Source organism: Garra rufa, chromosome 18 (genome assembly GCF_049309525.1).
Source record: "Garra rufa chromosome 18, GarRuf1.0, whole genome shotgun sequence".
Classification (NCBI taxonomy): Eukaryota; Metazoa; Chordata; class Actinopteri; order Cypriniformes; family Cyprinidae; genus Garra; species Garra rufa.
The window spans coordinates 20,384,652-20,412,244 of NC_133378.1; the positions used below are offsets into that span (position 1 = coordinate 20,384,652).

Below are 27,593 nucleotides of genomic sequence, written 5' to 3' on the forward strand. Positions count from 1 at the left end.
CTCCAGGACCTTAATGTGCTTCTTCTTGAGCCACTCCTTTGTTGCCTTGGCCCATTTTCAATGCCCTGGCTGAGGGAAGCAGTTTCTCCTCCAAGATTTGATGGTACATATACATGATGGTACCCCTTAGCCGAAAAACACCCACAAAACATAATGTTTCCACCTTCATGTTTGACGGTGGCGATGGTGTTCACAGGCAGCATTCCTCCTCCTCCAAACACAGGGAGTTGAGTTGATGCCAAATAGCTTGATTTTGGTCTCATCTGACCACAACACTTTCGCCCAGTTCTTCTCTGAATCACTCAGATGTTTATTGAGAAACTTCAGATGGGCCTGTACATGTGCTTTCTTAAAAAGGGGGACCTTGCAGGTGCTGCAGGATTTCACAGCGTAGTGTGTTACAATTGTTTTCATGGTGATTATGGTCCCAACTGCCTTGAGATCATTGACAAGATCCTCCTGTGTAGTTCTGGGCTGATTCCTCACCGTTCTCATGATTATTGAGACTCCAAAAGTTGAGATCCAGCATGGAGCCCCAGGCCGAGGGAGATTGAGTTGTTTTGCATTTCCTTCATTTGCGAATAATCACACCAACTGTTGTCACCTTCTCACCAAGCTGCTTGGCCATAGTCTTGTAGCCCATTCCAGGCTTGTGTAGGTCTACAATCTTGTCCCTGACATCCTTGGACAGCTCTTTGGTCTTGGCCATGGTGGAGAGTTTGGAATCTGATTGATTGATTGCTTTTGTGGACAGGTGTCTTTTATACAGGTAACAAGCTGAGATTAGGAGCACTCCCTTGCTTAACAAGCTTGTTACCTGTATAAAAGACACATGTGAGCCTGAAATCTTGTTGATTGATAGGGGATCAAATACTTATTTCACTCATTAAAATGCAAATCAATTTAAAAAATGCAACTTTTTTGAAATGTGTTTTTCTGGATTTGTTTGTTGTTATTCTCTCTCTCTGTCTGTTCAAATAAACCAGTGGGAAACAAACAAAATCAGCATGGGATCAAATAATTTTTTTCCCTCACTGTATATCCATTGTATATGCATTGTCCACATTTAAACTTCACTTAATATTTACATAAGTTTAAACATTACCTATTCAGTTTGGCATTTCAGCCAAGATGTTCATGTCTTTCTTCAGTTGCAAAGAAATTAAAGTTTCTGAGGAAAACATTCCAGAAATTTTCTCCATATAGTGGACTTCAATGGTGGCCAACAGTTTCAAGGTCCAAATTGCAGTTTCATTACAGCTTCAAAGGGCTCTACACGATCCCAGATGAGAAATAAGGTTCTCATCTAGCAAAACAATTGACCATTTTCTTAAAAAAAAGAAAAATTCTATACTTTTTAACCACAAATGCTCATCTTGCACTAGATCGAATTGGCACATTACATAGTCATGTTGGAAAGTTCACACATGACGAAGATGGAAGTACCAACCCAGTGATTACAAAGTGAATGTACAAAGAAAGTCAAACGTCATTTGAACAAGAACGTAAATGTAAAACAATGTGGGACCATTTTGAAGTTAAAGGAGAAAATGAGATGGAGTTTAGTTTTTCGCATACATTTTTAAACCAAAGTGAACAAATGAAGAGGAAACCGTATGTGACCTTTCCAATGTGATTACCAAGCTAGTGCAATATTTTTTTTTTTAGAAAATGACATCATTTTATTAGATAAGACCATTATTTCTTGGCTAGGATTGTGTAGAGCCCTTTGAAGCTGCATTGAAACTGCAATTTGGACTTTCAACTAAATGGTGAAAAATCCTGGCATGTTTACCTCAAAAACCTGATTTATTTGGGATGAAGAAAGAAAAACATGAATCTTTTGTAACATTATAAATGTGTTTACTGTCACTTTTGATCAATTTAATGCATGCTTGCTGATTAAAAATATTAATTTGTTGTCATTTCAGCATTATCTCAGTACAGTGGAGATCCACGGACAGAGTGGCATCTTAATAACTTCACCTCTAGAGAGCCGCTCCTGGAGGCCATCAGGAACTTCAGATACAAGGGAGGCAACACTTTCACAGGTAGCCTAACTCTAGATATTATACCATTTATATTCTTTACCAACTTGGGATTAATAAAAATAAAGAATTCAAAGCTGTTTGAACAATCCAATAATGAATTATGTTACTTGGCAACCACAAACAATATAAGTTTTTCTGTAATTTTAGAACATTTTTCCTTTTCATTTCTAACATTATAATGACTATATTTCAGGTCAGGCTCTAATACATGCTCTTGAGAACAATCTGAAGGAGGAGGTGGGGGCGCGACTCAACACCCCACAGTTCTTGCTGCTGTTGACCGATGGGAAATCTCAGGACGATGCCATTGCCGCAGCCAACAGGCTGAAGATTGCTGGCGTAGAGATCATTGCTATAGGTGAGAGCCTTTTTTAGCAAATGACACATTGAGTGTAAGGCTGCATTTCTTGGATCAAAAATATAGTCAAAACAGTAATATAGTGAAATGTTATTGCAATTTACTATAACTGTTTTTATTTGAATATGTTTTGAAAATGTACTCTACCAGTCAAACGTTTTTGAACAGTAAGATTTTTAATGTTTTTTTTAAAGAAGTCTCCTCTGCTCACCAAGCCTGCATTTATTTATACTAAGTACAGCAAAAACAGTAAAATTTTGAAATATTTTTTACTATTTTTAATATACTATTTTAATTTTAATATTTTTCCTGTGATCAAAGATAAAATTCAGCATCATTATTCTAGTCTTCAGTGTCACATGATCCTTCAGAAATCATTCTTATATGTTGATTTGATGAATAAAAAGATCCAAAGATCAGCATTTATCTGAAATAATAAGCTTTTTTAACATTATAATAGGAAACATGGGGGAAAAACACTGACAGAAACACAACTAGATCCTGACATATAAACTCATACCATTCATAAGCTTGGCTTGGCATTTATTTATTAATTAATTTATTTTATATTTTCTGGAAAGAAATTAACACTCGTATTTAGTAAGGATGCTTTAAATTGATCAAAAGTGATGACAAAGACATTTATATGTTACAAAAGATTTCTATTTCAGATGTGCTATTCTTATGAGCTTTCTATTTATCAAAGAAACCTGAAAAAATCTACTATGCTGTTTTCAACATAATAGTAATAACAAAAAAATTGTTTTTGAGCAGGAAATCAGAAGAGTCTTCTTTAAAAACATAAAAAATCTTACTGTTCAAATACGTTTGACTGGTAGTGTAATTTATTCATGTGATGGCAAAGCTGATTTTTTAGCAGTCATTACTCCAGTATTCAGTGTCACATGATCCTTCAGACATTTTTCCTTCAGAATTTTTTCTTATTTCTTTTCTATTAATGTCCAGGTGTGAAAAATGCTGATGAGGCAGAATTGAGGCAGGTGGCGTCTGAACCGCTGGAGCTCAATGTCTATAACGTGAATGATTTCCCTCTGCTCAGTAAACTGGTGGGAAGACTAGCACGCATCCTCTGTGGCAAGATTGAAGACCGAATTAAAGCAAAGAGTAGGTCAATCATGGACACATTAGCCTTCATTATATTGATCCAATGAATTTCTACCACATACACCCAGTAACGCAAAACGGTATGTGTCTTTTGCAAAAAGGAATGGAGCGTCCCACTCAGGACCCAGTTCTGTCCTATCCCAGCCCAACTGATCTGCAGTATGTAGGACTAGGCTCGAGAGAGGTGCGGCTGCGTTGGACCATCCCCAGCAAAAGACCTCAACAGTACAGAGTGGTGTACCACACTGCTGAAGGGCAGAGTCTGAAAGAGGTGAGCCAAGTGTTTCTCTTTCAAGCACCAAAAACGTTAAAGACAGTCTGCATAAGTTAGACTAAGACTGCTTCTGAAATCGCATACTCTCCTTTTTTCTGACTTTTAAAAAGTATGTTATATAGTATGAATATGTCAGTATCACTTCACTGCCATTCAAAACTCCTCTCCTGTGGCCTCATGGGATAGCAGAGGATTCACACTTTAGAATCTCACCACAAATAATAACCATTTAATGAAAACTGTGAGTTCGGACGTCTCTTTTTCACCCTCTGTATAATAGGGAAGTATGCAATTTTGGATGCTGCCTAAATGTTGGTATCTTCCAGCCATCTGTAAAGATGTTAAAAACTTGCTTAGTTTAATTGCTGAAGTTCCATTTTGTGCATCAGGAATTGGGGAAAAGTTGGTTTGTTGGTGCCACCTACAGGATGTTTTTTTATGCTGTAGTTAATATTGCATTCAGAAAACTCATTTTGTGTGATTTACAGGTCAAAAGTTTACATACAAAGAATCTACAAAATGGAAATGGTGTTTTACCAAAATAAGAGCGATCATACAAAATGCATGTTATTTTTTTTCACATAAAAGATATTTACATGTAGTCCACAAGAGAAAATAATAGTTCAAAAGTTGATGCTTATTGATAGCTGATACACTTGATGCTTAATACTGTGTTGTTACCTGATTGATCCACAGCTTTTTTTTCTTTTTTAGTGATAGTTGTTCATGAGTCCCTTGTTTGTCCTGAACAGTCTGCTGTTCTTCATAAAAATCCTTCAGGTCCCACAAATTCTTTGGTTTTCCAGCATCTTTGTGCATTCAAACCCTTTTCAACAATGACTGTATGATTTTGAGATCTGTCTTTTCACACCGAGGACAACTGAGGGACTCATATGCAATTATTACAGAAGGTTCAAACACTCACTAATTGTCCAGAAGGAAAAAAACAATGCATTAAGAGCCAGGAGTGTAAACTTTTGAACAAAATGAAGATGTGTACATTTTTCTTGCAGATACTTGCATGTTTCCCAGAAGATTAAATAAGTTACATTTACCCTGATCTTCAAATTCAAAAAGCATTCACCCCCAGCACTTAATGAATTGTGTTTTATTCTGAAGCATCAGTGAGCGTTTGAAGTGTCCCTCAGTTGTCCTCAGTGTGAAAAGAAGGATCTCAAAATCATACAGTTATTGTTGGAAAGGGTTCAAATGCACAAAAACACAAAAATGAAGAAAAACCAAAGAATATGTGTGACTTGAAGGATTTTCCTGAAGAACAGTGGATTGCTTAACTGTTCAGGACAAACAAAGAACTCATGAACAACTACCACTAAACAAACAAAAAAATAAAACTCAATATCTTATTCAGGTCAGTATTAAATAAAAAAATTAACATTAAATTTGTATGATCCCTCTTTATTTTTGTAAAATATTGAGCATTTTGCAGATTCTGCAAGGTGTATGTAAACTTTTGACCTTAACTGTATATGCGTGTTTGTGATTTATCTCAGGTGGTGGTGAATGGAACATACTCCACAGTTCTGCTGACAGGACTGTCCTCACAGACACAGTACCACCTGTCAATCTTTCCTGTTTATGAGAACAATGTGGGCTCTGCTCTGAGAGGCACCTTCACCACATGTAAGTTTGAGCACTCAAAATTCTCATTCATAACATTTCCCAATTTCCAGTTAAAGCCTAAGACCACTAAGACCTAAGACAAAATTTATGCTGGTCTCTGACCCCACTGCATATCATAATAAATCCTCTCCTTTTTAAAGTACCATTAGCGATACCAGAGGCTCTGGAGGTCACCGCTTCCTCCCCTAGCAGCCTGCGGGTGCGCTGGCAGCCGGCCGCTGGAGCCACACAGTACATGGCCTTGTACTCAGCACTCAATGATGGAGAGCCCGATGATGCCAAAGAGGTGAGTCTGGGATTGTGTGACGTCTCACCATGTGGCTCAGTGATTCTAATTATGATACAATGGGTTTATGCCATTCCTGTGTTCTTGTTTCTTGTGCCAGGTGAAGTTTGGACCTGCTCAGACAGACGTGGAGTTGGTGGATCTGATGCCGTCCACAGATTATTCAGTCACACTTTATGCTCTGTATGATGAGGACCCCAGTGACCCAATCACAGCCATTGGCACCACCTGTAAATACAGATTCATTATCAGCACTTTCATAAAAACTTATCCACCTTGTCTTACGAGACAGATGCACACTCATCACAGCTCCACATTTTCAGCGTTGACTAATCTAAGCACCTCATTTAATAAATGTGACCCTGGACCACAAAACCAGTCATAAGGTTAAATTTGACAAAACTGAGATGTATGCATCATATAATAAGCTTTCTATTGATATATGGTTTGTTAGGATAGGACAATATTTGGCCGAGATACATCTATTTGAAAATCTGGAATCTGAGAGTGCAAGAAAATAAAAAAACTGAGAAAATCACCTTTAAAGTTCTCCAAATTAAGTTCTTAACAATGCATATTACTAATCAAAAATTACATTTTGATATATTTATAGTAGGAATTTTGCAAAAAAAATCTTCATGGAACATGATCTTTACTCAATTTCCAAATGATTTTTGGCATAAAAGAAAAATCAATAATTTTGACCCATACAATGTATTTTTGGCTATTGCTACAAATATACCCCAGCGACTTAAGACTGGTTTTGTGGTCCAGGGTCACAAATAATGCAGGATGAGTAAATGTAAATGTACTGTAATTCCGCAAATTGACACTTTTCATTCATTTTCACATTTAATTTTTATCGCGACAGCCATAATATGTTGTTTAATTGTGCAGGGGCATTTTTTGCCCCTTTGTCTTGAGTTTATGGGGCACTTTTGTTTGTTCTGGTGGCATTTTTGCCACAAACCCTCATTCATTTCTGACCCTGGTTCACAGATTTTTTGGGGCGGGGGTGAACTGTCACTTTAATACTGTCATAGAAGGAAGCCCTGTTGAAAAATCCAGCAGTTGTTGGTTAGGTATGTTTTGAAGCATGGCTGCTGGTTTAAGCTGGTCCTAAGCTGGTCCTGAGCAGGAGCTAGTTGATTAGGACCAGCTTAAACCAGCTAAGAACCAACTTAAACCAGCTCATGACCAGCTTATACCAGCTGAAACTGGTAGCAATGCTTCAAAACATACCTAACCAGCATATGCTGTTTTTTTCAACAGGGAGCAGTTTTTTTTTCAACACTAAGCTCCATAAATTAGATCTGAAAAACAGATGGCTGCCTCTCATGTTTATAATAACAGCCAGTTAACTACATTAACCTCTTTGTTCCTCAAAGGTAAAAATAAACATGAATGGAAACTGTCAACTAGTACATTTGAGTAAGATGTATACACCAACTGTTTCTGCTCTGAACACAAATGCTGAATGCTGTTTTAGACATTGTGAACCCTAAATTGTAAACCAATTCATTGACAAGAACAGCTTACAAAAAACTGATTCAATTGGGTATTCCCACCAGTACAGAAAACTGAGAACTGATTTTTAATTCAGCAATAAAAAATAACAAATTAGCTAACAAAATTTTTACTTTTCTGTCAAGTCTTGACTGTAACTTCTCATACCCACAACTTTGCCGCAGCAAATCGTCCTGCAGGAATCCTTTGAAAATTCAGGCCTCTTCCTCCATGCATTTTGCTTATTCTCTCTGTTCTTTCTCTCATTAATTTTTTCCAGTTCCATTGCCGTCTCCTCTCAGTTTGCAGTTTCCCATGGTCAGTCACAGCACTCTGAAGGTCACATGGGTCCCAGGGGCTGTTGATGTTCCTGCACACCGAATCATCTACAGCACCAATCACGGCAGTGACGTCAAGAAGGTGAGCAGATCCCAGAAGTCACTTGTTGTTTTTGATTTCCTACCCAAACCGCTTTGAGTCTTTCTTGTCATGTTTTAGTAATACTAGTAATGCAGCTTGTAACACTATTATTCAAAGGTTTGGTAGGGCTGGGCGATATGGCCTAAAAATAAAATCCCCGATTTTTTTCACAAAACATTCGATTTACGATTTAAATCGATTTTTTTCCCCCTACTACTTTTAGCATGTAAAGAAACCCCAGCTTTTCCACAATATATATGGGCACCATATATTTTGCAGTATACATTGCAACTGCATCAGTGCACCAGACCCCATTCTTATCATACCAGACACAGTAAATGTTTGTAAGACAAATAAATATGAGACAGGAGGAAAATATTTCCATGCTTTTCTCTTGGACTTATATCGTATACAAAAATATACAATTTTGAACACAGAAATATTAAATGATTTAAATAACTGAAACGATCTGCCAGCAGGTGGTGGTAAGACACTGATTTAATTACTGAATCATATTCATTTGATTCGTTTGAACGGATGGTTCATTCAAGAATAAAGCAAGTGACTCTTAATGAACGGGAAATTGAATCATTTCACTAGATTCATTTAAAAACGCACGTTCATTCATAAACGAAACACCGCTGTGTTTGAGTGGAGATGCTCAGCTGTGACTTGTTTCAGACTACTTTTGATGACAAAATAGAGCAAAATCAGGCAATAGTGTTATAGTCAGACAATGTAAGTCACTTAATAATAACTTCTTGTTTATTTAACTGTTATAATAAATCAATATCTCGTTTACAAACTCCCATAAAAATGATTAAAAGCTGTCACTCATTTTAGTTCGCAATATCACAAAGCTCTATTATAATAAACGAAGCTACTGCCCATTCAGTCTCTTATTTACACTCTCTCTACACTTGAGATACATTAGTCAATGTGCAAAACACATAGAAACCTTTGAAGCTCCACTCAGCGCAAATACAAATATGCTGGTCGCACTCGAGCCTTGATATGCAAATAATTCGCTATTGTCTTCAATCATCTCTCTACTCTGTTTCTGTGATAAGTGAAATTGTATGTAATATAACAGGCTAACTTGCTAGCAAGCAGCTAATCATGTCCACTTAGTGACTTGCGTTATTTTACCAGAACGCGTTATTTGTTTTCCGTTCTGAATACAGCGGTTAGTTAGGCGTGCTATCATGTGTCGGACAACATTGCCTCTTAATTATTCTGCCATTGGTGCAATTACAATGTATCTAATATTTTTATTAAAAAATCGCGATACCTCGATTTAATAAAAAATTAAATCGTCTTAAAACGTAAATTCAAATTAATCGAAAAAATCGAAAGAATCGTCCAGCCCTAGTTTGGGGTCAGTAAGAATGCATTAAAACCAATCAAAAGAATTCAAACAAATGCTATTCTTTTGAACATCCTATTCATCAAAGAATCCTGAAAAAAAGTATCACAGTTTAAAAAGATATATTAAAGGGATAGTTGAAAATTCTGTCATTAATTACTCACTCTCATGTCGTTCCAAACCCGTAAGACCTTCGTTCATCTTCGGAACACAAATTAAGATATTTGTGATGAAAACCGAGAGCTTTCTGACCCTGCATAGACGGCAACGCAACTCACCAAATCAGCATATTAGACAATGTTCTGTGTTGACTCTGTTCTCTGTTTCTCAGGTGGAGGTCAAAAGTGTGAACACAGTGTTGCTGCAGAATCTGTCTTCCCTCTCCAGGTATCTGGTGTCAGTTCAGTCTCTCTACGATAAGGGTCTTTCCACTCCAATCACAGCCAATGTCACTACCTGTAAGTTACACACATTTTTTACACATTTTATTTTGTTAGTTCAGTTTAGAAGATTGTTCCTTATATGCTCTTTGATCTTCCAGTAAGGGTCCCAGCTCCCTCAGAATTGAGAGTCACCAACTTCTCCGGCAGTGATATAACAGTGCGATGGGAAGCGGCGGCGGATGATGTGGTCTCCTATCTCATCAAATGGATCTCCCTCAGTGAAGGAGACCTCAGGCAGGTTAGCTCCAACTCTAACACTTCATTTATTATGTCTATAACAAGCACTGATTAAAATAGCTTACATAAATAGCTTACATAAATGTGTGATTTATATAATTAGGTGATAATAGGTGGTATTTCATGGATATGTTACAGTTGACTGTAGATGGGGAAAGTGAGGGGGCAATCTTGGAGGAGGTTGAGGAAGATAAGGAATATCAGATTTCACTCTCTGCACTGTATGCCGATGGCGCTCAGAGTGAGGCCGTGGCCATACGATACAGCACCTGTGAGTATATGCACTTATATATGCATGTGATACCTTTGATTACAACCTGTGAATAACTGTTGCATTTTTTTTGTGCTGCTGTAGTATCTGGAGGTGGTCCGAGCAGTTTGTCTATCTCAGAAGAGACAGCAGTTAGTATGCTGGTGACCTGGGTTCACCCCAACGCCCATGTGCTGCAATACCGCGTTTCGTACACTCCACTTAATGGGGATGCGAGGGAAAACACAGTGAGTGCTTTTAGAAGAGTGAAACCTCTTATTTTGATATTGCCTGGGTGTAGTTAAATTGTCTTATTTCTATCTATGTGTCCTATAGATTTCATGTTTAGGGACCAGACATTGTAGAGACTTGTGCTTTTATAACAATTTAGAAAAAAGGCGCCTAAAACCACTCAGGCCACCTTAGTAACTGCATTGCAAGAGCTTGACAACCACCCACAACACCTGAAGATTGTGCCATTGGGTTATGAATGGGCAATTGGGATCTTCTGTACACCAAGCCTGCATTTTTTGATCTAAAGCACAGTAAAAGCAGTACAATTTTGAAATATTTCTACTATTTAAAATAACATTTTTCTATTTGAATATATTTTTAAATGTCATTTATTCCTGTGATTTCAAAGCTGAATTTTTAGCATCATTACTCCAGTCTTCAGTGTCACACAATCCTTCAGAAATCATTCTAATTTCTGATTTGCTTCTCAAAAACATTTATTATTATGTTGAAAACAGCTGAGTAAAATTTTTTCAGGTTTCTTTGATGAATAGAAAGTTCAGAAGAACAGCATTTATCTGAAATATAAATCTTTTGTAGAAATATAAATCTTTATCATCATATTAGATCAATTTAAAGCATCCTTGCTAAATAAAGTTATTAATTTCTATAATTTCTTTTCCCCCCCAAAAAATTATACTGACTCCAAGCTTTTGAATGGTATAGAGTATAATGTTACAAAAGCTTTTTGTTTTAGATACATGCTGATATTTGGATCTTTCTGTTCATCAAAGAATCCTGAAAAATGTACTCAACTGTTTTAAATATTGATAACAAAAAAAAAATTCTTGAACAGCAAATCAGCATATTAGAATGGTTTCTGAAGGATCATGTGACACTGAAGACTGCAGTAATGATGTTGAAAATTCAGCTTTGAAATCACAAGAATAAATTACATTTTGAAATATATTCAAATAGGAAGCAGTTATTTTAAATAGTAAAAATATTTCAAAATTTTACTGTATTTGCTTTGGATAATAAAATAAATGCAGGCTTGGCGCGCAAAAGAGTCTTCTTTAAAAAATCTCACCGTTAAAAAAAACTTTTGACTGGTAGTGTATGAGATGATTGAAATAAACACGTAACTGGAAAAAAAACACTTTACATTACAAAACAATTCAGTGACTCTAAAAATTAATAAAACAATAATGACCTAAAAAAAAAAGTTGATCACTTAATCTTGATAGTTAAAACTCTAGATTGCCCTGAGAAATGTAACACTGTTATATATTAATTTAGTATTATATTGTAATATTGATATCACACAATATGATATTGATATCATAACATTATAAAGTTGAATCTCACTATTGCTTAAAGGGATAGTTCTCCCAAAAATGAAAAATCTGTCATTACAGCCTCGTTCAGACTGTCAGCCCAAATCCGATTTGTATGCAAATCCGATTGAAATCCGATCATATTTAGGTAGTCTGAACAGCAACGAACTACATGAAATCTGATTTGGTCAAATCCGTTTCGAGCTTCATTCGTATGTGGTTTGGAATCCTATTCAAATCGGATTTCTGCTTTTTCACGTTTTCATGCCACATAAAACGTAAACACGTCAGACGTTTTTGTGGAAAACATAACAAAAGTCTTTGCAGAAACAAGCTTGTGTTGTTGCGAACTGCAAATCAAGCGGGAAAAGACAATATAGCTAGTATACGCACCTCTTTGAGTTTTGATACCAGCAGAGACGGCAGCACAGAATAAAGTCGCACATTCCAGCTTCCTGCGTTTCTGCCGCTGCTTTAGAAGACGAAATATAATCCAGCGCGACGGCAACGTTGTCATATCGCAAGACAGCATCTATATTGCAAACTGTAATGCTGTTATTGTTTTTAGCGTTGGCATAATAACGCAACGGCATTGCCATAGAAACCAACGCACATTCCGTAAAACGAAAGAACGCTTATGGACACAAAAAATGGGATTTGAACACTTGCGATATGACTGTGTGGACAGTCAGTTATTCAAATCTGATTCCATCCAGATCTAGACAAAATCGGATTTGAGCTGACAGTCTGAACGAGGCTTAATTACTCACCCTCATCTCGTTCCAAACCCGTAAGACCTATTTTGGAATCTTCAGGAAAAAATAAGATATTGTGATAAAATCTTCTTTCTGACCCTGCATAGACATCAACGCAACTGACACGTTCAAGGCCCAAAAAGGTAGTAAGGACAACGATAAAATAGTCTGTGTGACATCAGTGATTCAACCATAATTTCATAAAGATCTGAGAATACTTTTTGTGCGTAAAGAAAACAAAAATAATGATTTTATTCAACAATTTATTTTATTCACAAGAGCACCTCGACTTTAGTTTTCTTTGCGCACAAAAAGTATTCTCGCACCTTTATAAAATTAAGGTTGAACCACTGATGTCACATTGACTTTTTTAATGATGTCCTTACTACCTTCCTTATTCTTGAACGTACCAGTTGCGTTGCTGTCTATGCAGGGTCAGAAAGCTCTGGGATTTTATCAGAAATATCTTAATTTGTGTTCTGAAGATGAATGAAGGTCTTACAGGTTTGGAAAGACATGAGGGTGAGTAATTAATGACAGAATTTTCATTTTTGGATGAACTATCCATTTAATTATTTTGTTGTGTTGTAAATGAGGTGGGTTGTAATGTTGTCATGTTGGTTTAATAGGTGTCATTGCCAGGCAGCGAGAGGCGCGTCCTGCTGCAGAATCTGCTGCCTGACACTCGCTACAGTGTGCTGGTGACTGCTGAGTACCGCAACAGAGAGGGCGGCAGTGCCTCAGCCCAGGGGAAGACCAGTGAGACACACACACACAAACACACACACACACACACACACACACACACACACACACACATCGATACACTATCTCTAGTATTACAATGTGTGCTGGCCAAGCATATACTTTTTCACTTAACACTGCACTGTGTGTTTCTCTTTCTGCACAACCAGCCAGCCTGCGGGTGAGCAGCGTGAGTGTGGTGCGGTCTGACCACTCCAGTATATGTGTGTCCTGGAGGCCCGTACCAGCGGTCAGTGGTTATCGCATAGTCATCCAGGCCCTCAAAGGTACAAGCTCTGAAATGTTTTTGGTACCACGTTCAGAACAGGTAGTTTCTTTTAGGGGATTTACGTTTCTCTCTGTACAGATAAACAGACTAAGGAGGACATAGTAGATGCTGCTAGCAGCAGTCACTGTTTTTCTGAGCTGCAGCCTGAAACGGTTTACCGCATCAGTGTGCACTCCCGTGTGGGAACAGTAGAGGGTGCTGCTGTCACTATCCTTCACCCCACAGGTCAGAATCCTGGTTGAGATGTACTTTAGCCTAAAAAATAACTGATGTTTGTTTTGCTCAATTGTAATAGCATGTAATTCTCTCATAAAGCAACCGCTCCAGTGAGAATTCAGGTTCCTCCTCGACTTCATCCCATACAAAGAGAAGGTAAGATTTGCTGCAGTTAGGGATAAGGAGAGATCACCCAAAAATGAACATTTTGTCATTAATTAATCACCCTCATGTTGTTCCAAACCTGTAAAACCTTTGTCTTTAGAACACAAATTAAGATATTTTTGATGAAATCAAAGAGCTTTCTGATCCACACACAGTTGTGATACTCTCCTGAACATGTGGTGGAGAATGACACAGAAGAGAAGAAATTGTTTAAGTCATTATTTTTGTTTTCTTGCACACAAAAAGCATTTTCGTAGCTTCATAAAGTAACGGTTGAAGCACTTATGTCACATGGACTATTTTAACAATGTCCTTACTACCTTTCTGGGCCTTAAACATCCTAGGTAGTTGCATTGCTGTCTATTCAGGGTCAGAAAGCTGAAAAATAAATTAATTAATTAATAAAATAAAAAAAATGTATTAATTTGTGTTTCAAAGATAAATGAAAGTCTCACAGGTTTGGAACAACATGAGGGTGAGTAATTAATGACTATTTTCGGTTGTGGGTAAAAACTTTCTTTTTAAGGCCTGTGCACATCAAACACAAATATTTCCATGAATATTCAGTGCAGAGGGGATTTTTAATAGAAACGATGCAAATCTATTTATACCAAACTGATTCATTCAACAATAGAATAAAGCTATTTTTCTTTGGTGTGTGAATCAATTCTTCATCCAGCAATGAAAATTTACTAAACGCAAATTCACAATTCGCTTTGATTTTCCACTTCACTTTTGGTGTGAACAGGCCTTTACACTGCTTTTAGTAAAAATGTATAACATGCTGTCTTTTTTCTTTCTCAGTGTGTCCTGAGACAACAGTCAGAAATCATGTGGTTAAAGGTATGGTCATATTTACAATTGGCAGATGCAAATGCATTTTGTCCAAAATGACTTGCATTGAGAATTAGGTGTAGGTATGATCAATTCATGCATTCCCTGGGTATCAAATCCATGACCTTGGCATTTTCTAGCACCATTCTCTATTTTTTATAGCAACAACAAGATTATATCCTACTGCCTTTCTCACTAAACTACATTATGCCGCTGCAAGGCTTTTTCAGTTTGCTCATTCTAGTCAATAAAGAATTAGTTCCCTTCCAGAATAAACATTTCCTGATAATTTACTCACCCCCATGTCATTCGAGATGTTCATGTCTTTCTTTCTTCAGTCAAACCGTTTTTGAGGAAAACATTCCAGGATTTAAGGTCCAATTTCAGTTTCAGTGCAGCTTCAAAGGGATCTACATAGGGTGACCAGATGAGACCGGTTGAAATTCGGGACGGGGGACGGGGGGGGTAATGAATAATTAAGATAATGAATTTCAAACGAAAGTGACTGAACCAATCATGTTTTTATTAATATAAGTAGCCTTACGTTAGTTAAGTTGCGTTAGGCTATTTTTATACTTCAAACTGAAGTTAATGAAGCAATCATATTTTTATTAACAAGTACATATGCTTATAAATTGATATAGCCTAATACGTAGGCTACAGAAGTATTATTTTGAACACGGTGCCTTCTTAAAGAAGGACGAGAGCAACTTGTTGGTCTGTACTGTCGCGGTGTTGGTACAGTGTAATTTGCTGCTAGCAACATCTTAATGTTTATCGTTAAAAAATAAACAGTTATACTGTAAATGCAGTTAGATAACGTGAGAAACACCGTAATAGCGACCATAACCAGATACTAATTGTCATATTTTTATGTTTTTAGTCTTTCTGCAATCTTTCTCTCACTGTGGGAGATTGAATGAGTTTCAGTAAAGACTGCATTCAAGAAATACGATAAAAAAAATGTATGCTGAATGCAATTCGTTGCCTTGTGTTTTTTAAACACTATTTTCCTCTTTTCTATTATGTCAAATGCCATTTTTGCTTGCCTTTTATAATATTCAGTTATGTTGTATATTTGAATATCATAAAATAACACAAATAAATGACTTTTTTCTTATTTAACATTAAATCGTTAAATCAAAACATATAAAAAAAGAGTGTTTGATCATGTCCAAATACACATTCAAATGTATTTTACCTTAAATATCAAACTAACTGTAATATAAATACTATATTAGAAAATGTTATCTTTTAAATGGTCAGGATCATTATTGCACATATTATTTAGTACAAAAAAAAGCCTCCTCAAATATTAACTAAATAGAACTGAACTATATATTACAATTATTTAACTGAATAAAAGTTACGTGTTTGGTCACATTTGACTGCCAAAAAGTATGAGAACATATTAATTATGTCTCTTTATCACTGCCCAGAATAAAATGCGATTGTAAAGCGAATTCAGAGTAGTTATCAATACACAATCAATGCACATCATGTGTTAATAATTACTCGAAATTGCTGCAAATATAGTAAAACTGCTGTCTATCCTACTTAAACCCATTCAAACACATTGACAGCGCGGAGTTGTTTGGAACTATTGGGCACTCCACGAACCACGTGACCGCGCGACGGCGAGATCAAAGCGTGTCGTAACTCTCTTTCTCTATGGCTCTGGGTATATCTAAAAAAAAAAAAAAAAAAACAAGATGCTGCAGCCAATGAGCAGCCGGCGGATGACTCAACCTCGCTCCACGGACAGTTTTTTATGTTTTATCAGACAATAACTATTTAAGATTTTGCTTCAGTATAATTTTCGGGACAATTAGAGCGGGATTCGGGATTCGGGACAGCAGCTTAGATTTCGGGACTGTCCCGAATTTTTCGGGACGTCTGGTCATCCTAGATCTACATGATCCCAGATGAGGGATAAGGGTAATAATAAAGTGATAAGAAGGGTCTTATCTTGTGAAATGATGGCTCATTTTCTAAAAAAAAAAGATTTACTTTTTAACCACAAATGCTTGTCTTGACTTAGCTTGACCTCATGCATTACATCACGTTGGAAAGGTGACGTGTGACGTATTTGGAAGTACTGACCCAGTGTTAACAAAGCAAACGTGCAAAGAAAGTCAAACGCCCTTTACAAAAAAAATATAAAACAACAATGTCGGATGATTTTGAAGTTGAAGAAAAAATAAGAGTTTTTCACCTTATCCTACCTTTTTGAACCAAAGTACACAGATGAAGAACTAACCACGTGTTAGCTTTCCAGCATAATTACTAGCGCAAAACAAGCATTTGTGTTTAAAAAGTACATAAATGTTTCTTTTTTTAGAAAATGGCCGATTGTTTTGCTAGATAAGACCCTTATTCCTTGGTTGGGATCGTGTAGACCCATTTGAAGCTGCATTGAAACTACAATTTAGACCTTCAACCCGTCGAGCCCCATTGAAGTCCACTATATGGAGTAAAATCCTGGAATTTTTTCCTTAAGAACCTTTATTTCTTTTTAACTGAAGAATGAAAGACATGAACATCTTGGACAGGGTTGCCAGGTTTTCACAACAAAACCTGCCCAATTGCTACTGAAAACAAGTCCAAAAGTATCCCAATTGCGTTTTGAAGGGGGTCCCCCAGTAAAAATCGCGTTCCAGGGGTAAAATACATGTTTTTTTGGCAGGGTTCCCCTGGTAATCCTCATCCTTTAATTTCACTGGTGCCCAACACATTTTTTTAAGATTTAAGATGTTTAAGATGTGATTTTATATTTACATTTTTTTATTTGTCATTTTCAAATAATTTTTATCATTTCATATTTTTAATATAAATTTTGCAATTAACATTTTTAAATAAAGTTTAATTTTAGGAGTACTTATAAATTCTTTGCATTGAACTTTGCATTTTAATCAAATCAAAATTACATTCTGAAAATAAAATAAACTGGAAAGTATAGTTATTTTTATTATTTTTACAGCAAACTCCAAGATGAAATTCACAGACGGTCTCACACTGACCCTGGGTTGACATGCCATCATTACTCTTAAGCCTTAAACTGTATTGGAAAACATGAATTTGTGTTTTCCAGGCTTCAACATGATGGAAGCGTTCGGCCTAACTCAGAGAGCTCACTCTACTGTTGAGGGTGTGGCAGCTGAACCATTCATCTTCAGCACCTTGCCTAGTTACACCCTCTACAGAGATGTACAGCTGACCCAAAGCACAGGGTGAAAACACAAAACACACACACGCACATATTATTACACACCTCAGTTACACCCGTCATTCAGCGCTCACACCCTCTCTGTCTGTCTGTCTTAGCTTCATTCATCCAGCTGGCTTTGCTCCAGAACACACCATCAGCATGGCCTTCAGGCTCTTGCAGGATTCACCCAGAGAGCCCTTCGCCCTCTGGCAGCTCACGGACAATGACTTCCAGCCCAAGATGGGGGTGGTGCTGGACCGTGAGTGCATAGACACTTCTGTAGATAAATTCTAGAATGCCTCCAATTCAATAGCAGGAATACTGAATTGTGAATCCCACATTCATTAGATCCTTCTTCTTTTTTTATTTTGTTATTTAGCTGAGAAGAAGATTCTGCTGTATTTCAGTCTGGACTACAGAGGAGAGATACAAGAACTGACCTTTGACCAGCCACAAGTCCACACAGTTTTCTATGGTAGCTTTCATAAGGTTTGTGTGAAAGGTTTTTTGGTTACTGTCGCTCAGTCAGACTACAAGCTTTATTAAACGTCCCATAAGAAACAAACTGACGATTTCCAACAATGATAGTTATTATTTGTACTTATCTCTCATTTCACTTGTTACTAAATGTTACTAAAAATGAAATCAAAATGCAATATTTAAACTGTCACTGGTTCTTCTTATCTCTCGATTGGCAGATCCATTTGTCGGTCAGTCAGGTGAGTGTATCTCTCTCTATAGACTGCCAGCGGGTTGGCGAGAGGCCCGCACGCCCCTTGGGAACTTTGCCTACTGATGGCTTTGAGATGTTGGGCAAACTAATGAGGACCCGTGGACCTCATAGCGGATCTGCAGCTGTGAGTTTCACTTCATGACCACCAACATACTGTGAACAGTAATGTATATACATATACAGTGCCTTGCGGAAGTATTCATACCCCATCATTTTTCTAGTTTGTTATGTTTCTGTTTTGTTAGAACTGGTTTAATGACTTTTTCCCCACATTCGTTTACACTCCATACACCATAATGGCAAAGCAAAAACAGAATTGTCACAACTTTATAATTTTATGAAAACTAAAATAAGTACATTGCATAAGTATTCATACCCTTAACTCGGTACTTAGCTAAAGCACCTTTATAGCCTCAGGTGTTTTTGGATATAATGCAACAAGATTCGCACATCAACATTTGGCAATTATCTGCCATTCTTCGCCCTCACCTCTTCACCTCTCAAATTCTGTCAGTTTGGATGGGGTCTGGGAGACATTTTCAGGTTTCTCCAGAAATATTTGATTGGATTTAAGCCCAGGCTCTGGCTGGGCCACTCAGGACATTCACATAGTTGTCTATAAGCAAATCTTGCTGTGTGCTTAGGGTCATTGGCATGTGGGAAGGTGAACTTTCTGCCCATTCTGAGGTTCTGAATGCTCTGAACTGGGTTTTATTAAAGCTATCTCTATGTTTTGGTGCATTAAGCATTTCATCTACTCTGAAGAATGTGTTCTTCACTAAGGAGAGGATTGAGTCTTACCTTACCACCATAAAGGACAGATCAGTGGATTGTTACAGCAATGTTTGTCCCACTGTAAGTTTCTCCCATCTGCATATATGATCATGGAGCTCAACTAGAGTGACCATCAGCTTCTTGGTCACCACTCTAGACAAGGCAATTGATAGTTTCTCCATCAATTGCTCAGTTTGGCCTGGAGGCCAGCTCTAGGAAGAGTCCTGGTTGTTTCAAACTTCTTCCATTAAGGATAACGGAGACTACATGTTTCTGTGAACCTTCAGTGCAGCAGAATTTTTTCTGAACTCTTCCCCAGATGTGTGACTTGATGCAATCCTGTCTCTGAGTTGTACAGGCAGTTTTTTTTTACCTTTTAATTTAAAGCAGTTTAACATTAAGCTTTAACATGAAGGAGTATGAATACTTTCGCAAGGCACTGTATTAAGACCATCGTATTGTATTTTGTCTAGTTCCAACTGCAGTCCTTTGAGATTGTGTGCAACACTACTTGGGCATCAGAAGACAACTGCTGTGATCTGCCCTCACAGGTACATGATCAGTCTAGGTTAAGTTTACATATCAATATGGATAGCGCTGAATTACATTATGTAGTGCAGGATGTCTTAAAGTTGCTTCTGTATTTTAAGTGTCGCTCTCTGTTCTCTAGAGAGATGAGGAGAGTTGTCCCGCTCCTGCTTATGCGTGCACCTGTACCACCGATGTTCCTGGAGCACCTGGAGACACCGGGCCACCTGTGAGACTACAACAATGCATTTTTAAACTGACATGAACACTAGAAAGCTTGTGAAACCATTTTAGTAGCTGTTAGTAGTTAATTATGATAATTATTGGTGTAATGGTAATGATTGTATTTTTAGGGGAGACCTGGCCCTCGTGGAGAGAAGGGAGAAAAAGGAGAGGTGGGACAAAAGGTAAGGAAACTATCATATAAAGTTAGGTTAGAACCTACAACCATTATGTTAACCGATAATCCACAGCACAATTGGAAAATATTTTAAATTAACTGTTTTCTATTTGAATGAATTAATTAATAAATGTAATTTATTAATGTGATGGTAAAGCTGAATTTTCAGCTTGCTTGGTTTATCACATTTTTTATTATCGGTTCGAGAGTGAAGCGCTGAAACCCTTTTGTAATTGTTAGAATGGCCAAGGATCAGCAATCTCCAAGTAAAACTGATAAAACGGACCAAACCGTAAGTTGTAGAGACTTGAAACTTGGAGGGATCGTAGTAATCACACCGTCGACAACGTCATGAAGGCTTGCCCTGCTAGAGCGATCAAAAGTATGAAATCGCTCAAAACTCCTAAACCGTCAGTCGCAGGCTCAATGGTCTTATGGTGAAATTTTCGGGTATTTTGGATATTTTGAAAAACCTACTTTTGCGAACTGGTCCTTGGTTTTTCACCCGATGGGAACCAAACCAGTGCATAAAGATTTTCTGGAGAGTGATTATCAGTATCAATTATCAAAAAAAGTTGATCTTTTGACTCACCATTGCAATGGCATGCCAAAACTTTTAAAAAGGGCAGGGCCAATGCCTTTAAATTCAGAATGGATTGAGATATCTATGCCAACACTTATGTAAAACCTCATTCTGAGGTCACATGACATAAATCAGGGGGCTTGGGCACTTGGCAGCACTATAAGAGGGAAAAAAAACGAGGACAGTTGCGTATCTCAATAAAACATGTCCGCCACTGGCTGATGAACAACCGGACAACTTTGCCTTTAGAACCACTCCTGTCAATCAAATCATTTGTTAAATGATTAAGAAGATGTAAAAAAATAATAATAATAATAATAAAATACCTTTGCAAACTAATCCTAGGTTTTTTGCAAAAAAAAAATTCTGGAAAAATTGCAGTACAATTCTCTGGACTCTCTAAGTCAATAATTATCAAAAAATGTTGAAATTTACACTTTGGGAAGCTATATCGGGGTCTTTTAGAAAAATTTACCCCAAATGCTATAAAGCCTAAAGGAAAACTCAAAACTTCACAACCTGGTGAGCACATGCAATGGGGATTCTAAACAAGCACGCAAAGTTTTAAGGAGATCGGACCACAGCTGGTGCTATAACAGTCATAAACATTTAAAACAATATTTCTATGGTAAATTACCTGGATTTGCCAAAAATGCTTTTTTAAATCATTGATTTAGGTGGTTACAGGTTTGCTACTGTATATGTTCTTTTTTCATATGTGCTTAAAAACCCTGATAATCGCTGCTTGCAGCTATATTTATTATAAATGTTGAAGCTAGTTATGTTGTTTAATATTTTTGTGGAAACCTTGACACATTTTTTTCAGAACTTGTTGATGAAAAGAATGTTCAAAAGAACAGCATTCATTTAAAATAGAAATCTGCTGTAACATTATAAATGTCCTTACTCTCACTTTTGTTTCTGTCCCTTTTCTGCATCTCTTTAGGGAGAGGTGGGCCCGCCTGGTAAACCGGGCCCTGAGGGCGGCTTTGGCACTCTTGGACCTGCTGGTCCACGGGGAATAACTGTAATGGGCAAAGTGGTACGCCTACACTTGTTCTACAGAGATGATCAAATGTATTTTAGCATTTGGAACCGATTTAAACCTCTCTCTTTATCTTAATAAGGGTCCACCAGGAGCTAGAGGAGAAAAGGGAGATATCGGAAGGCCTGGGAGCCAGGTGTGTTTTTAACATCCATCTTATAGGCCATGGTTATAGCTAATCGCATTAATGTTTTTTTTTTTCTCTGGTATGTCTCACATTTTTTACTTTGCATTCATAGGGTTTACCAGGGCCTCCTGGTCAAAAAGGTGAAGAGGGCAAGCCTGGTCCTCAGGTCTGTGGTTTGGCAGTTATTGTCTAGAGCTGGGAAAATAAATCGATGCATTGTGAATCAGGAAATGATTCTGCATCGGTTCTGAGATTTTCTGAATGCATCGTGATTTTTTTCTCGAATCGATTCTTAGCTTCATTTTTAACAGCAGATGCCACTAGATGTATTAGAAACAGCTGTACTCTGCTTGCTTCCAATTCCTTAAATACACTTGAACCTAAAATAATCAATCATAAAGTTCGAAAAGGTTGGAGCGAATTACAAGGGTGTTCACAGTGGGCTGTGTTTACATTAATCTCACATCATAAAAACATTCTGAGCCGAGGTGCAATTACATGACTTTTAAAGGAGAAGTTCACTTTCAGAACAAAAATGTACAGATAATTTACTCACCCCCTTGTCATCCAAGATGTTTGTCTTTCTTTCTTTAGACGTAAAGAAATTATGTTTTTTGAGGAAAACATTTCAGGATTTCTCTCAATATAGTGGACTTCAATGGTGCCTACGGGTTTGAACTTCCAAAATGCAGTTTAAATGCAGCTAAACGATCCCATCTGAGGAAGAAGCATCTTATCTATTGAAACGATCGGTTATTTTCTAAACATTTTTTTGACAATTTATATACTTTTTAACCTCAAATCTCATTTTCTCCTCCAACTTTAAAAGCATCCTACATCGCTGCAGAAATACCGATCCAGTGTTTACAAAGTAAATGTGCAAAGAAGATCAAAGACCCTTTATAAAAAAAAGGTAAAACAGCAATGTAGGGCAATTTTAAAGCTGGAGGAGAAAATGAGATGGGAGTTTTTCGACATACCCTAACTGTACAGGCAGAGCTAGACAAGAGATACATTTGAGGTTACAAATTAAATAAATTGTAAATTTTTTAAAGAAATTAACCGATTGTTTTGCTAGAAAAGAGCCCTTTGAAGCTGCATTTAAACTGCATTTTGGAAGTTCAAATTCGGGGGCACCATAGAGGTCCACTATATGGAGAGAAATCCTGAAATGTTTTCCACAAAAAACATAATTTCTTTACGACTGAAGAAAGAAACACATGAACATCTTGGATGACAAGGGGGTGAGTAAATAATCTGTAAATTTTTGTTCTGGAAGTGAACTTCTTTAAACACTCTTCTTTGTGAGTATTTGAGTGTGTGGCTAAAAACTAGATTTGAGTGTCATCTGCTGTTAAAAAGCTCAGAATCAATTCTTGAGAGAATCGTGATGTATTCGTAAAATTTCAGAATCGATCCATAAATCACAATGCATCGATTTATTGCTGCAGCCCTATTATTTTCCTTTGTTTATTTGAAATGTTCAGTCTGTCATTGATCTTTCTTTCCTTAAATCACCCACAGGGCACCAGAGGAGTGGAGGGAAATATCGGTGGCCCAGGAATCCCAGGACCAAGAGTAAGACAGGCTTACTTATACGCATTCGAGCAATATTTCATACTATACATGCGTTCACTGCAGTCTTTTTTTTACATTTCTGTACACTTTGTAGGGTTTCCAGGGTATGCCTGGTCATCCAGGCCCAGTGGGAGAGAGAGGGCCATTAGGTCTTGTAGGGCCCACTGTGAGTAAAGTTGTGCTTTATTACACTTTATGGCCTTTATCTATACAATCCAACTGAGATAGATGTCCAGAAAAGGCTTAAAATATTTGAAAGAGTTAAATAGAGATTGGTTAAAGAGAGAGGGCACTCAAAAACGAAAATTCTGTCATTAATTATTCACCCTTATGTTGTTCCAATCCTTCGTTCGAGACCTTCGTTCATGTTCACATCACAAATTAAGATAGTTTTGATGAAATCCGAGAGCTTTCTGGCCCTGCATAGACAGCAACGCACCTCAAACATTCAAGACCCAGAAAGGTAATAAGGACATGGTTAAAATTATCCATGTTACATCAGTGGTTCAACCGTAATGCTATAAAGTTACAAGGACACTTAACATTTTCTTCTCTTCCGTGTCGGTCTTTGACGCGCGTTCAGGAGAGTACCATAAGGTCAGAAAGCTCTCGGACTTCATCAAAAAAAAAAAAAAAATCTTAATGTGTGTTTTGAAGCTGAACAAAGGTCTTATGGGTTTGGAACGACATGAGGGTGAGTAATTAATGACAGAATTTTCATTTTTGACTGAACTATTTCTTTAATGTTAAGTTTATGTTCCACTCTTTCACAGGGTCTTCCTGGAAGTAAGGGTGAGAGAGGAGAAAAGGTAGGTTACAGTAGGACATCTTTGCTATATGCAAACTTTAAAATAGATTTAGTTTGTTTTAATAGTTATTCTGTTTATTAGGGTGAGCCACAGTCTCTTGCCATGATCTACCAGCTTGTTACACAGGCCTGTGAAAAGCTTGTGCACAGTATGTAGCATATTTACTACATCCATTTGAATTGTAAATGTAGAATTTAAATGCAGCTTTAATGGGAATCTTCGCCTGAGTATCTGCTAACTGTGTTCTAGATGAAGTGCTGAAGTTGGATGCTTTTCTGAACGAGATGAATCGGAAACCAGTGCCCATCCAGGAACCATTAGCACCACCAGGAGAGCCTGGGATACCAGGGGGAAGGGGGCCACCTGGATCCCGAGGCTCTCAGGGTCGACAAGGAAGCAGAGGGGAGTCTGGGAGACCAGGGTACCCTGGTGAACAGGGTAAGCCTTGACACTTTCATTTCTTTGGAGATGCAAACTGATAGAAAAACACCACATCTGATGGTTGGCATTAGACACATTAGTTTTTTAATTCAATTTCTGTATTATGTTATGGAAGTAGTTCTGTGGTTTAACTTCTAGGACGCAGAGGGATGCCTGGTGAAAAGGGCTCTCCAGGAGCAAATGTGGTGGGACCACAAGGAATAAAAGGTTTTGCAGGTATTGAAATATAATATTTGTGTATCAGAAAATGTGTTTGTATATTTTTTAAAGAGGTCTTCATTATTTATATCATTGTATTTAGGTTTCTGTACCAAAAGTATTAAACCTTTTTCATGATAAAACAAATACAGCAAAAACGAATATGTAGAAACCGTGAAGGTTTAAAAGAGCAGCATTTATTTGAAATATAAATCTTTTTTAATAAGATAAAAGTCTGTCACTTTTGATCAAATTACTGAATAAAAGTATTAATTTCTTTAAAAATCTGACTGATATCAAATGTACGCTACCAGTCAAATGTTTTTGAACAGTAAGATTTTTTTTTGTTTTTTAAAGAAGTCTCGTCTGCTCACCAAGCCTGCATTTATTTGATCCGAAGTACAGCAAAAACAGTACAATTTTGAAATATTTTACTATTTAAAATAACTGTTTTCTATTTGAAATTTTGAATATATTTAAAATGTAATTTACTCCTGTGAATTCAAAGCTAAATTTTTAGCATCATTACACATGATCCTTCAGAAATCATTCCAATATTCTGATTTGCTGCTCAAAAAATGTATTATTATTATAATGTTATACATTTTTCAGGTTTCTTCGATTAATAAAAAGTTTAGAAGAACAGCATTTATCTGAAATAGAAATTGTTTGTACACTATACATATCTTTATCATCACTTTTAATCAATTTAAAGTATATTAGCTAAACAAAAATATTAATTTCTATACCCCCCCCCCCAAAAAAAAAAAAAAAAACTAAAATATTATACTGACTCCAAGCGTTTAAATGGTATAGTGTATAATGTTACAAAAGCTTTTTATTTTAGATAAATGCTGATCTTTGGGTCTTTCTACACACCAAAGAATCCTGAAAAAAAAATGTACTCAACTGTTTTAAATATTGATACTGATTTTTGAACAGCAAATCAGCATATTAGAATGATTTCTGAACGATCATGTGATACTGAAAACTGGATCAAATGATGCTGAATAAATTACATTTTAAAATATATTCAAATAGAAAGCAGTTATTTTAAATAGTAAAAACATTTCGCAATATTACTGCTTTTGCTGTACTTTGGATCAAATAAATTCAGGCTTGGTGAGCAGAAGAGACTTCTTAAAAAAACATAAAAATCTTACTGTCCAAAAACTTTTGACTGGTATTTTTATTACAATTAAATTAAAATTTATTAAACACAAAAATCTATGCAAAATAGAGATTTAAAAAATTAAGATATGTTTAAAAAAACTTCTGAAAATGATTCCTGTTACTTTACATAATGCATTAAGTGTTAATTGCACTACTATTTATGTCTACTTATCCAGGACCTCCAGGTGAAACTAAAATAGGAGAACCAGGTCCCAAAGGTGAGGATGGTAAAGTAGGACCTCCAGGTTTTCCAGGAATTTCAGGTCAGCAAGGAGAAATGGGACCCCCTGGTGTATGTGACAGCAGTGGATGTTATCAAGGACCCCCAGCTGCAGGTGAAGTATTGTGTCATTGCGACCACCATACAAAACAATGTAAGCTCATGTCTGACCTGTGGATTTGTATCATTTTTCAGAGGATCCATATCTTGGATATCAGCCTTGAGTTGAGAAGTTACTGTTTTACTTCAGCACTGCCAGACAAATTTCTTTAAAGACACTTAATGGATAAAGAGATTCTGCCAGACGTTGCCTTTGAATGAGCCTGTTGATGGACTCTTTTGACTTCATTTTCTCCATATGGTAGCTGATTTCAGTTCAGTACTCCTGTTCTGAGATCAACAAAGCACTGATCATCCTTGACCCTGTCTTTTACCCAGTATTCAGCCTGATCTACTGCTACGAGACCACAGTAGATTCAAGTAGAGAACTTTTTTTGCAGCACAGAGGAAATCACAACACACTCAGACTCTATTTTACAGAGACAGATATTTTGGTATCCAGACGAGGAACTAGTGTGTTACCGAACAACAGCTTAAATCCGCACTAAGAATGTTTGAAATATTTGACTTTATTTTATTGTATTTAATGCACTGTATGTGTTTTAAATGTATATTGTTGAAGGCATATTACTTGCAATGTTTTCCATTCCTATTTCTTGACCTGTTCCTTCCTGGTTTTTGTGTCAAGTGTTTTTTTATTATGAAATGAGCAATATTTTGCAAGAGCAATACATATGTTAATATGAAATACACTGTGATATTATATTAATTGTCTTTTTACCTATGCAGAAGTGCTGTCAATAGTATTTTATAGGATTATACTAAGTGAACAGTTTTTTTGTGTTAATAACTGTATGAAATGAAAGGTTAAAGATAAAAAAGTCGACTCACCTGAGATCTATCATGCTGTGTCATTGAAATGGTTACTATTCGCATTCACCGAAAAACAATGACATTTTTTAGAAAGAACACAAAATACCATTTTCACAAGCGTAATTCTGCATGCATTGACTGTATTTAATTACAATCAATCTTTCAAAAGCAAACCTTTTTTTGTAATATATATACACTACCAGTCAAAAGTTTTGAACAGTAAGATTTTTAGGGTTTTTTAAAGAAGTCTCTTCTGCTTACTGCATTAATTTGATCCAAAGTACAGCAAAATCCATGAAACTTTGAAATATT

The 27,593-nt window shown here is 36.7% G+C and overlaps 1 protein-coding gene across 1 annotated transcript in view; it reads left to right on the forward strand.

Annotated features, from left to right (window-relative positions):
• Window positions 1-27,303, forward strand: part of LOC141290549 (collagen alpha-1(XX) chain) — a 46,454-nt gene extending 19,151 nt beyond the window's left edge. Inside the window, exons 6-40 of the mRNA XM_073822671.1 lie at window positions 1,932-2,051; window positions 2,245-2,409; window positions 3,376-3,534; window positions 3,636-3,805; window positions 5,320-5,449; window positions 5,590-5,735; window positions 5,836-5,965; window positions 7,522-7,661; window positions 9,359-9,485; window positions 9,569-9,708; window positions 9,846-9,978; window positions 10,063-10,205; window positions 12,913-13,042; window positions 13,198-13,314; window positions 13,395-13,541; window positions 13,632-13,688; window positions 14,502-14,540; window positions 17,623-17,761; window positions 17,856-17,998; window positions 18,119-18,228; window positions 18,438-18,596; window positions 19,720-19,797; window positions 19,917-20,003; window positions 20,128-20,181; window positions 21,704-21,799; window positions 21,885-21,938; window positions 22,042-22,095; window positions 23,454-23,507; window positions 23,602-23,673; window positions 24,281-24,316; window positions 24,398-24,464; window positions 24,566-24,754; window positions 24,896-24,973; window positions 26,305-26,463; window positions 26,544-27,303. Of these exons, the coding sequence (XP_073678772.1) occupies window positions 1,932-2,051; window positions 2,245-2,409; window positions 3,376-3,534; window positions 3,636-3,805; window positions 5,320-5,449; window positions 5,590-5,735; window positions 5,836-5,965; window positions 7,522-7,661; window positions 9,359-9,485; window positions 9,569-9,708; window positions 9,846-9,978; window positions 10,063-10,205; window positions 12,913-13,042; window positions 13,198-13,314; window positions 13,395-13,541; window positions 13,632-13,688; window positions 14,502-14,540; window positions 17,623-17,761; window positions 17,856-17,998; window positions 18,119-18,228; window positions 18,438-18,596; window positions 19,720-19,797; window positions 19,917-20,003; window positions 20,128-20,181; window positions 21,704-21,799; window positions 21,885-21,938; window positions 22,042-22,095; window positions 23,454-23,507; window positions 23,602-23,673; window positions 24,281-24,316; window positions 24,398-24,464; window positions 24,566-24,754; window positions 24,896-24,973; window positions 26,305-26,463; window positions 26,544-26,572 (3,851 nt within the window). The 3' untranslated portion in view covers window positions 26,573-27,303. The remainder of the gene's footprint in view (window positions 1-1,931; window positions 2,052-2,244; window positions 2,410-3,375; window positions 3,535-3,635; window positions 3,806-5,319; window positions 5,450-5,589; window positions 5,736-5,835; window positions 5,966-7,521; window positions 7,662-9,358; window positions 9,486-9,568; window positions 9,709-9,845; window positions 9,979-10,062; window positions 10,206-12,912; window positions 13,043-13,197; window positions 13,315-13,394; window positions 13,542-13,631; window positions 13,689-14,501; window positions 14,541-17,622; window positions 17,762-17,855; window positions 17,999-18,118; window positions 18,229-18,437; window positions 18,597-19,719; window positions 19,798-19,916; window positions 20,004-20,127; window positions 20,182-21,703; window positions 21,800-21,884; window positions 21,939-22,041; window positions 22,096-23,453; window positions 23,508-23,601; window positions 23,674-24,280; window positions 24,317-24,397; window positions 24,465-24,565; window positions 24,755-24,895; window positions 24,974-26,304; window positions 26,464-26,543) is intronic.
• The last annotated feature ends 290 nt before the right edge of the window (window positions 27,304-27,593 follow it).